The sequence below is a fragment of the Pongo pygmaeus genome, chromosome 5 (genome assembly GCF_028885625.2).
Source record: "Pongo pygmaeus isolate AG05252 chromosome 5, NHGRI_mPonPyg2-v2.0_pri, whole genome shotgun sequence".
Lineage (NCBI taxonomy): Eukaryota > Metazoa > Chordata > Mammalia > Primates > Hominidae > Pongo > Pongo pygmaeus.
Window position 1 is genome coordinate 92,895,080 of NC_072378.2, and position 12,632 is coordinate 92,907,711.

At 31.4% G+C, this 12,632-nt stretch overlaps 1 protein-coding gene across 6 annotated transcripts in view; it reads right to left on the reverse strand.

The window, feature by feature from the left end:
- EPHA7 (EPH receptor A7) overlaps positions 1 to 12,632 on the reverse strand; it is a 177,197-nt gene that overhangs the window by 23,604 nt on the left and 140,961 nt on the right. For 4 of the 6 annotated variants that reach the window (XM_054492462.2, XM_054492463.2, XM_063666437.1 and 1 more), the window contains exons 6-7: positions 6,724 to 6,848; positions 3,908 to 4,091 (exon numbers count right to left, since the gene is read on the reverse strand). In XM_054492462.2, coding sequence (XP_054348437.2) covers positions 3,908 to 4,091; positions 6,724 to 6,848 — 309 coding nt within the window. The remainder of the gene's footprint in view (positions 1 to 3,907; positions 4,092 to 6,723; positions 6,849 to 12,632) is intronic. The other 2 variants (XM_054492465.2, XM_054492464.2) reach the window with 1 other exon arrangement.

Here is a 12,632-nt window from a genome sequence, read left to right on the forward strand (position 1 = left end):
TCCCACCAACAGTGTAAAAGTGTTCCTATTTCTCCACATCCTCTCCAGCACCTGTTGTTTCCTGACTTTTTAATGATCGCCATTCTAACTGGTGTGAGATGGTATCTCATTGTGGTTTTGATTTGCATTTCTCTGATGGCCAGTGATGGTGAGCATTTTTTCATGTGTCTTTTGGCTGCATAAATGTCTTCAAATGTGGCACATCTACACCATGGAATACTATGCAGCCATAAGAAATGATGAGTTCATGTCCTTTGTAGGGACATGGATGAAATTGGAAATCATCATTCTCAGTAAACTATCGCAAGAACAAAAAACCAAACACCGCATATTCTCACTCATAGGTGGGAATTGAACAATGAGAACACATGGACACAGGAAGGGGAACATCACACTTCAGGGACTGTTGTGGGTTGGGGGGAGGGGGGAGGGATAACATTGGGAGATATACCTAATGCTAGATGATGAGTTGGTGGGTGAAGTGCACCAGCATGGCACATGTATACATATGTAACTTACTGCACATTGGGCACATGTACCATAAAACCTAAAGTATAATAATAATAATAATAATAATTACAATAAAAGAAAAAAAAAATAAAAAATAAAAAAAAATAAAAATTTGCTTATTTTTTGTTTTCAGTCTGTTTTTTAAATATACATTTTAAGAAAGAAAAAGAATGGAGTAGTTCCAGTCACGAGGAAGAAAAAAATTATGTTCATATGTTATGAAATTCTTTCCATTCAATCAGTGTGTCCCATGGGCCTAATTCTCTGCTTGTCTTAGGCTCAGTTTTTTCCTTAGCTTCAGAAACAGAACTCTAATGAGAAAAATGAACTCAGGTGAATGATGAATCAGAATTTGTGCATATTTATTTATACATTTTTGTATATTGTCAGGGTCATACTTTAATCTTTCCATAGTTGACATTATGGTTAATATTTTCATCTATTTCACGGGCAATACATATTAAAAGTAATTTGCTAAGGCTATAAACAGAATATCATGGTTTAAAAACTCGAAAAAGTAGACAGGATACTGCACAGAAGGGGATTTTAGGATGTATGTGCAATGGAAGAGACTGTCAAATTTCTCTTTACAAACAGTGCTCAAGTGACTTCTTTTAGGCTGCATCTTACCTTCTGACCTGCTTTCTGGCACAGCGAGTCACTGCTCCCTGACATGGTGATATCACTGGACCATGCATTCCACCACCGCTTAATTGTGTGGCCAGAATCCGTGTACCTGTCCCTCTCTTTCACTGAACTTTCAATAAAGATCATGAACTGTGTGTTTCTGTGCCTCCTTAATTCTTAGCATAGTACCTTATGCTGACTCACTGGTTCACAAAGAGTAGTCTGGAAAACCCTGAGAGTCCTCAAGAACTTTTCATAGAGTCTGCAAGTTCAAAATCATTTTCATAATATGAAGATGTTATTTGACTTTTTTACTCTCATTTACTTACGAATGCAGTTAAGATTTTCAGAAGGTGTATGACATGATAATACCATGACTCTGATGGCTAATAAGATGTGTTTGTGTGTTCTTGTGTTTTTAAAGTTTCCATTTTAATTTCTAATTTGATGAATATTAATTGATATAACCAATATAAAACATTTTTTGATATCCTCAATATTTTTTAATAGTAAAAGGGCTCCTGGGATGGAAAATTTTGAGAAAGGCTGTGTTTAATAAGAGCTGACACTTAAGACTTTCCATGATAGGGGCTCTCCTTGACACTTTGTATATTTAACTTAAACCTCAGAATATTTTGTGAATTGAGTACTACTATACTAGAAATTAGGGTACAGAGACCCAGCTCATCCAAACTCCTATAATTGGACATGGCAAAGTAGAGAGATTTGAAACCAGGCAGCTCTCTACTGGTACTGATTGATATTAATAATTCACTCTATGTTGATCAGTGTGAAGTATTCATTTATTGCTAATTTACTGAGTGCCTTCTGTGCCTGAAACCATAGTAGGCACTGGCAAGACAACAGTAAGAAAAAGAGATATGGATTCTTCTTTCATCAACTTTACATTCCAGTAGGAGAGAATATATTGATAGTAAAAATCACTAAATTCTAATGCAAAAATCCATTCTTAAAATACATTTCATATGATCTTTCAGGTTCCACTACCTTAATCTCTGAGTCTTGGTTACTTCTTTTTTAAATAATAAAAATAATATCTATGAATCTCAGCACTCATTAAATGATAGTTTGGTTTAATATTCTCAATTTACAAAGTCAGGAAAAGGCATAAATTCATCTTGAAACATTTGAAATCTAAAAGTGTTTTTAAATAATAAGGAATGGTTGGGTAAATGTGAGATAACTGATATTTTAAGTTTTAAATATTTATTAAAAGATAAAAAACATAATCTGAAGTATCTTATTATATTTGAATTTACAGGGTGATATGATATAGATCGAGTTGAAAATTACTAGAGCACATTTTAACACTAACCACTCAAATGTTTAAATGTTGAAATCTTAAAATGCTTTAATGTTTTGGGGGACACTAAACTTTGATATGCTGATTCTTGATCTTATATAATCTATTTAAAAAGAATAATCATGAATAATGGTATTAAGTTTACCACATCAAATTATGTAGCAAATTTTTAAACTGACACCTTTATGTTTGCAACTCTATGTGAATGATTTATATGTCAAAATGATTTCAGCATACGTTTTTATTATTTGTGGCTATAAGAGTTACAGATTTATTTTAAAATGTAACAAAATATGTGGAATAATAATACTGCTACCAAACTTAACAAACATTAGTTAATGCAAAGGATATTTATCAATTTACTCCACCTTTTGAAGAGCTATACAATTCTTTCTTTAAAGCCAAAATAATTCTTCAATCAAAATATTAATTTAATTTGTTTAAATTTTTTTAATTGAGAAAAGTCATATAACATTTTCCAACTTAATTTTGATTAGAATTTTGGAGGAATGCTGGATTGGCAAGGAGAAGAGATAACAGCTGGGTAAACCACGTGCCTGAGCAGTAACATCAGGAGGAATCAAAACTCCAAAATATAGAAACACGTACTGAGACATCAGCTCTGTTGAGGAGCAACAGCAGTGGTATTCAGGGTGTTCTGAACTTGGACTCTGACAGCAAATGGGGACATGCATCCCAAGATACATCTGCTTACTTCTTATACACTATAAATACATGCATTTTTACTATAATCTTGTTGCATTGTAAAACATAAAATGATAAAGGGGCTTCAAAGATATTGGTTATATTCTATTTTTAAGATGAGTGGTTATAGGGATATTCATTTAATTATCTCCCTTATATTTCATATATACTTTAAATAGATTCCTTAGTATGCATGAAATATTCTATAACAAAAATGAAAAATGTCAAAAATAAAAATAAAAACAAGTTCTAAGACCTTCCTGAACTCTAATTTTTGAAATCATTGCTAAAGGGCAAGTCACTTAAATTAATACAGGTTCTTAGATACCATCTTTCTCTTGTCCACCTCACTACACATTCTGGCTTCATTTGTGGGTTTCTGTGAAGTAGCTGCTTTGATGGACACACTTAGAATAAGATTGTTTTGAGGTCGACAAAAACATCTTGTGTCAATACACAAATTGAATCAGTCCTGCTTCTGTTTCTAATTTCACCTTTTTCAAAAAATAAATCCAGTATGCGTTAAAGAAACTAATTAAAATCACAAGGTTCTAAAATTGCTAAACAAAACAGAAAATATTAAATTATTATGAACTTTTACAAAGTACATTTATATGTACATATATATTTACTTGTATATGTAAAAATTATGATGATGCAAATGATCACCTCAATATTGAAAAAAAATTAATATATGCTAGAGTTATTGAGAGTAGGAATCCAAACCAAAGGCATAATTACCTTCAAACATTTTACCTGTAGCTTCCTCTAGTGTAGCAACATCAAGTCTGGGACTGTAATTTCCATAACCAGCAGCAGTAAAAGCCCGAATCTGGAAAACATACACTGTTCCTGGTTTCAGATTATTAATGGAGGCTGAAGTAGACTTGGTTTTTACTGTTGAGTAGGTCCGTTCCCTTTGATCCTAGAAACAATATTTAGAGGAAATATTTAATTGTGATTGCAACCAGACAATTTGACAGCCAACTGTTTCAATTTAATTCAATTTGCTCCATTGTTTTTATAGAGGCTACATTGTACTTTGTGGAATATTATAACGTTAAATCACTTCTAAGATAATATAAAATGAAAATGTGAAATACATGCCTTTGTTATATATATTTAGGGAGAAATAATTTAGTTAAAACATTTATGGTGTTTTTAGCTTTCGCACAGGTAATACGTGACAAGAACTATTTAGCCATAATATAATAAAATATCCTACTGGTCAAAGAGTGGGTACACCTGTACAATCTACAGTTTAGTAGAGGTCATCAAATCATAATGTAGTTCTCTTAAGTTTTTTCCGAAAGTTATTCAGCAAGAAAAAAAGCCAGATGCTAAAAATTCAGAAAGTTATTAAATCAAGAAATTCAGATAACACTACTACTATACTGACATACCAATTTTTTTAAAACAACCCTGAATTTCTCACAGAATAAACCACTTCTGCAAAACAGTGCTTAATGAAATATTTTTAAAGTAAAATTATAAATATTAAAGTTTAAATATATATGATTTATGGTTTGAAAATATTTTAAACATGATTTATTTCATGTTCATATTTCAGATATAAAAGCTAATGCAAATTTACTAAAATCAATTATATGTTTATTAACAATTTTTATCCTGTCATTATCAAACACATTTTATGTGCATATATAATAAGATTAAGAAGGGAATAAATGTAAAAACTCAAGCATATAAAAACTCCATCAAAACAATATTTAAATAAATAAAAATTTAAATCTTCCTTGATATGATTCTCACAAGCTATTTATGAATAAAAGTTGTAAAAATTATACTTCATAATATACAATATTAGAGAGTTCTTATTTGGTGTATAATAAATACTTGTGTTCAACTTTATCTGGCAATGAAATTCTTCATTGAAATCTTAAAATGTCAATCAAGTTGTTTGATTTGCCTTCACAGTGAGATTTGCAAAAGTGTAAATAAATATATACTTAAGCTTGATTTACTCAAACTGATCTGTGACTGTCCTCATTATAATCATTTATAAAAATGATAGTTTGTATTACATGTATTTATCTCAGACAAAAGACCTAGGCATAACTCAGGTGACACAAACATCATGCATGCCTGCATATACATTACAATATAATACAATACAATACTATTATTGTCTTTTAGTTGCCTAATATGCAAATTTAGTGAATGTAGATTTCGGTAAGGCCAAAAAATGATATGAACAGATTTATTCTAGAGAAAATATTTGCAAAATATTTCAGACTTATATTGTGAGAAACTTTACTCTTACCACCTATGTGTTTCATTGCTTTTGAAATTGGATGCAATTTAAGCAGGGACTATAACTGTTAGCTCTCATGGGAAAACAAATATACCAAAACCAGCATTAAAAACAATGATCCCCTCTAAAACACATTTGTTGGGATGAGAAATGAAGCATATAAAATGCAACCTTAGCCATGAGGTCATGAATTCATAATGTAAGTAACAAGCAAAAATATTTTAAACTTAATCTGAACATTAAAACAAAATCATATTTTAAACTAATTTTTCTTTAGAAAAACAAAGGTATCTATTGCCAATGTACTATACACATTTCAATTTATTTAATCATGTCCACTCATCCCCAAAGTTTTCTCAAAGCTTTAAGCTCCTATTTTCTAATTCTATTGTCTAAACAGTTAAAATGGTTATGTGTATTATAGCACTTCAGGTAACTCAGGTAAGCCAAAAATAGTAACACTTATTACTATGACTGTAGTAATAGCAATGGTTTCCACGTTTCAAACCTTGCATTGAGTCTTTCTGTGAGGTGGGGTTTTAAATCATGATCTGTGAACACGGTTCACATAAACATTTTCTCTCTCTTTCCAAATGCAACAGAAATAAATATACTCATATACTCAGATGTATCACTAGTTACTAAAATTTAGTCATTATAGGCGGATTAAAAAGGCAGCACTTGGGTTTTAGCCATACTATTTTTCCTGGAAGGAGAAGTGTAAATAAGTCCCATACATGATTATTAAAACATATATAAAATAAATTTCAGGAGGAATTTAAAGGAGTGAAATAACATCATCTGATTTGTAAGTCTGAAGAACTACATATTTATTATACAAAATATTCTTATTATTTGAAATTACTAAATTATTTGAGGTCATTATCATCACTGAAACCACACAAATTAAACAAATCATTAAGGTCCCAAACAGACATACTAAAGAAAATATTTTTTAAAATGCATTGGGGCTGTGTGGTTTCTGTGGTACCAAAATATCCTACATCTAATTACTACAATATCAAAAATTGAATAAATAAATAAATACATATGCTACAAATGGGATAGTTTCATTTGTGTAACACAGAAACTTAATACACAGAAATCACATTTATAATGATGAGCCAGAGATTCACAGAGATGGTTATTATAAATGGCTAAAATTAACTACGAAGTTTGAAGTAGCTCCAAATTGTTGGCATAATGACCAACTTTAGTCTACAATACAGTAGGATGACATGAGACACACAGCACATTGTACATTTCAGTTGCTCTTAGCACTTACTTTCTCGTAATACTTGATTTCATATTCTGTGATGACTCCATTGGGATGCTCTGGTTCCTGCCAGGAAAGCTCGACACTCCGCTGCAGTACTCTCTCCTTCATTACTCCGCTCACTTGCGAGGGAGCTGTTTGGACAAGATGTGTCAATAAACAATGAGAAAATTCACTGGATGCCTCAAATCAAATGTCACAACTGATCAGTCCCATGCTGTGCCAGTTTCATTAAGGTAAAAGAAAGCACCTTTTCATAGCTCACAATTCAGAAGCTAATGAATATTCAAACAGGACCTTATTACTGTTCATAAACCTTAATAGAAATTTAAATTAAAGTGCAAACAGCAGAAGATAGCATTGTTCAAGTTAGTGAAAAATGGAAATGATGGGGCTGAGAATGACAATTAAGCAAATGAATGCTAATTAAGGCTAGAAAATATGATTTCAGATTAATCTCCAGTGATAAACTAAGTCCAAATATTTATTTCACATGCAACAGCAATACACTTTTTAAAAGAAAAAATAATTTAATATTTATGCAAGAAAAAGTGTATGAAATGGCTACTTTGATCTTCAATTAAAGGAATCATATTTTTAAAAATGTTTCCATGTTTCACTTGGTGTGTGTATACTCCCAAAGAATTCCAAACAACTTTGGAAAACATTTTTAGACTTTATTAGGTCAAGATGCAAGAAAATGCAAAGGCTGCCTGCTACTTAAATTATGTGCATGAACACACATACATACACATGGACTCTTGCATGTGTAATTTATACCTACGTAACCTAGGCTTCAAGCTTTGAAAGGAGCAATTCAAAGCTACAATCTTGCTTTCTCTTTCTATACAGATAATAATATGCTTAGAGTTCTTTCATTCTAATTAGTGACATATACTCTTTTTGGTAGCTAAGTCTGTGGAATGTAGCAAACTAATTTGCTCTGTCTAATTTGTTCGGTGATGATTAACTAGTTGTCTACTCTGTCTAAATGAGTAGCTGCACTGGCTTGGCTGAATTTCAGTGGGGTCATTATGTTTCATGTATCACGCTCTATCTCATTCTGTAAAATATTTTCAGGCTGTTAATTTAATTTTCAGATGTCTGAAATTGTTAATAATCCTGCTGACAGAAAAGCAATTATATGGGACCAAGTCGTTTAAGCAACCTTCCGATGTTTATCCCTTTGGCTTTATTTTGTTTCTTCTACTGAATATTTTCTTGTATCAATGTCTAAAAAACACATTTTTCACTTCTTTCTGGCTTGGCGATTTTGAAGGAAGGACATGGAAGATACATGACTCTCATTTCCTCCCAGATTACTAACAAAAGCATAACGAGGGCAGTTTAAGTGGGACAACTTTCCCTTGAAGGGGATGTAGCCAAAGTACTCAACAAACTGTGTTTACAGTCTAAATGCATTTCTGATATATTTTCAACGAAGCTAATTTCTAGTAAGAAATCTTATTTTTGTCACAACTTTTGAAACCTGAACATATGCAGTAAACAAGAACTTATCTCTAAAGTGACACGTCTCTGTACCCAGAACCTGCTTAGCATAACTCAGTAGACTGCAACGTTCAAGAGGCTGTTTCCTTAGGCCATGGCCTTAGGAATCCAACTCCAACTAATTGTGCCATGAGACTCTACTTGACAAATAATCTCTAATAGCATAACTTACTTAACAAAATCATCCCCCCAAATTTACATTTTAACTAGTAAAAACAATAGACTGCAGCACAGGTGAGAATACTGTAATGGTTAACACATTGAGTTACCCAGGAATGCTGCTGGTCTCTGATCAGAGTTTACCATTTATGTGTGCCATTTGAAAATAAGTTAGCTAGAAGTAGGTTAGAGAGCTCGTATGTGTAAATCTCTAGGTTTCTTTCAAATAACACCAATAGCCTACTGTGATTTTCAGTATAAGTCAAACACTAAGACATGTTGCTTGGTTTCTATCCCTAACTATCACTTTGCTTGGTATGATAAAAGAGGCAGGAGACTCTGAATTCTTCAGGTTATGGAAAAGATTTGGGTTATAAATCTACCCTATTTAGTTTCTGATACATTGAAACAAGATCTAAATATAAAATGAGATGATTTTTGCAAGTTATACACTAAAATTACATTCATTATTTCCATCCTGGAAAATAATTTTTACCAATAAAATTATAGCAACTGGGAACTGAAAAAGAAAAGCTGCTAAAATATTTGAAATATATGATATTTTGAAACTCATATCACAATGCTGACAGTGAAATATGCTGCAACATATTTTCCTTTTTCCACAGGAGCCATATCTGTAAGTGAATATACTCCTGAATTCTTCTATATTTCTTTCTTTTTTCTTGTATCCCTTGCTGATACTATATCAAGTCACACATTTTAAGAGGGTCAGAAAGGGAAGCACTAGCACATGGCCCTTGAGAATGGATAAACTGCGTGACAGGAAAAAATCTCTCTGTCTTATGTCCTTCAAATACAACATTCGGTACAGGAAACATGATTATATTTTCCCTGAGCTTCAATATCTTAGGTATAAAGGATACACAACTCACAGGATATACAGCTTATAAACAAAAACATCTCTAGCCTAGATATATTCTAACAAGGTAATTATTTTCAGATAAGGTTATATGTTAAAGTAAAATTAAAGTGGCATAAGGTATGTTAATCTTAAAACACAATGATTTCTATGGTTAATATATTTGATTTACTAAATTAATGTTATTGTAACAATCTCACTAAAAATGTGCTCACTCTTACACCAAAATATTCAATTAACTACAATCTAAAGTTCATTTCCGAAAAGAAAATAACAGTATACAAATGAATTATACAAATGAAATATACAAGTGACAATATACAAATGAATATACAAATGAATTAAATGCTTTAAGAACCAATTCAGTGTTATAACATTTAAATTATAATTTTCATAATTATCAAAATGAAATTACACATGTTGTAATTGGAATTATGTGAAGATAATAAATAGTAACCAATAATAATAAAGTTCCTGAATTGAAAGATGTAGGAAAACAAATACTGTATATAACAGAGCTTTTTGAACATAAATTTTTAGTAGGTTTTCTAACAAATAATTAACAGATTCATTTTCACTAGAGTTTCTAGAAGTATTCAAATATAAAAATTAAATTCAACTGAAAAAACAGATAGAACTTCCTTTGCCCTTAAAGATCTTCAAGTCTTATCAGGGATATAAGATATAACAAATAAATAAAATATAAAACAGACTAAGCCATGAAGCAAATTATTAATCACATTTGGAATCTTCACAAATGACAATGACATAAGATCTTAGGAAATTCAAATTTGTTTCCAGAGTTCAAAGTGGTAAATCTCAACAGCATAAAAACAAAATTGATAAATTTGATGAAAGAGTAAAGCAAAAGTCTAATGACAGGCAGAAAAGTAAATTTGTGGAATGGGTTTGTTAGTTTAAGGCTTTAAATTGAAAAATAATCAGTAACAAGAATGGTGAGTTTATGTACAGACCTGAACCAATGAGCATTTTTACAGATTTTGAGCTTCGAGCACTCATATGTGATCTTTGATCTTAATCAATTTCCAACTAAAATCCAATTACAAAATACGTATTTAAATTACAGAATGGAATTTATTCATAAGGTCTATGTACTGCCTCCCTCTACCCCCTGCCAACAGGTTAAGCTTAACTATTTGTAAAGGAAAATCTCTTAGCATGAAGCAGGGAAAAAGACAATTTTAAAGCACAGCATAGTAGGCAGAGTGACCCCACAAAGATGTCTATACCCTAATCTCTGAAACATGTAAATATGTAAATTCCATGGTCAAAAGGGTACTGTAAATATAATTAAGGTTACAGACCTTAAAATAAAGAGATTATCCTAGATTCTTCCCAGTGGGCACTATCTAGTCATACGAGCCCTTAAGAGCAAACAGAGATGCTGTAGAAGTCAGAGAAATTTCAACTGTGGGAGGAACCAACTTGCCATTGTTGGAGGGGACCTCAGAGAAACATGAAAAGATACAGGGGCAGCTTTTAGGATCAGACTGGCCCTGACTGACCGCTACAGAAATCAATAATTCTGTCCTATCGGAGCAAAGAATCTGAATTCTTCCAACAACAGGAATGAGCTTGGAAGTGGATCTTCCCCAGAGTTTTCAAGTAAGAGCCAAGACCAGCTGATAACTTGATTTCAGCCTGTGAGGCTGGTAGTTGAACCTTGCTGTGCCCAGACTTGTGTCCCACAGAACTGTGAGATAATAAATGAGTGTTTTAAATTGTTCACTGTTTGTGGTAATCTGTTATGGCAGTGATAGAAAATGAATACATGTAGTAAGAAAAAAAGCAGACCGTCTTATTGAAATTTTTATGAAATTATGAAAACAGGCTAGTGATTGCATATTTAAATAACGTGATATTAAATTGTATGTTGAAATAGCATGGAATCAAGGAATATTGACCTTGATTACGACCCAAAACATAATGTTTCATAGAAAAGAACTTAACCAAGATAATGAATTTCACTTTGGATTTAAAAAGTCATTTATTTATACCATTCATTTTTTTCTACATTTACATGTTTCTAACTGAATTTAAACAAAGAATGAGATGGAAAATTATACTGGTATTTTTCAACAATACAATGAGGTAAGATGGGTCAACAAGCATAAAATGACCTTTCAGCAAACATATCAAGTTTTTAAATCCACTGAAATTTGTGAGATATCCATTAGGTAAATACAAAAAGTAAAAATAAAGATATCTCTGGAATACAGTCAAAGGAAAACCTGCTAATAGTAGAATGATGCTCTTTCATGGAACTCTTTTCCTATTGTACATTATCAGCAAGAAATTCATGTTTAGCAATCCTCAAAATAACAAATGTATGTGTTACTATGAGCTTAGTATTTTAAAATATACAACTTTTAGCTTTCTCACTCTTCCCCACAGGTGTTCATTTTTGTACTATAGGAAAAACACATAAAAATACATACAAATTTGCTTAAATAATGAAATACTTGGCCATAATTATACATGCAGTGCAGTGTATCATGTAACATAGCAATTCTGTTTCTAGAGTATGTAGATATACATATAAAATGCTAAACACATAATTTCACATTTCAATTTCTTGGCTTTGAAAAAACAGGGTCACTAATAATATTAAGAATGATACATATGCAATTTTAGCTAAAAAAATAAGTATAGGAACTAAGGGTAATTGAACCTGTAGCAATTATGAGCTATTCTTTTGTGATAGACGTCTGTCAAATTATCTTTGGCTGGAGAGAAGCATGATCTGTAGTTAAAACCAACATAAATTTTCATTCTCTAATAAGTATTTGAAAAAATTGGTGGAAGAGAAATGATGTTTTTTCAAAATTAAATTATGTTATTTGCATCACTATCTACTTAACACACCAATTAGGATAATGATTTTCAAAATGTAAAATATACAATATAGTAAGATATACAACAGAATGAATTTCTAAATAAATTCAAGAAACAGTTACTAAAAAGACAATTTGACTAAGAAATAAGGTTTGAAAATTCTGGAAAAAAATATGATGTTGAGCTGAAAAAGTAGGAAAATAAAAGCATCCTGCATAGCGGCCCCAGTCAGGTATACATATGAATTAAATCAATATATCTTCAGTAGAGTAATAAAATACCTAAAAAGGACTACAAAAGTCACCATTTCACAATTTGATCAACCAAGAACCATTCTGTTCTTTAAGGCAGCGATTGTAAAAATGATCTGACAATACATCCTTCTGAGAATAAAGTTTTATTCTTTTTTATCACCCGATAATTGGCAACCAATTGTTTGGACATTTAATTAATTATTATAGGAGTTAGCACTTCTCAGAAAAATCTATAAGTAAAAGGCTTTAAGGGGCATCAG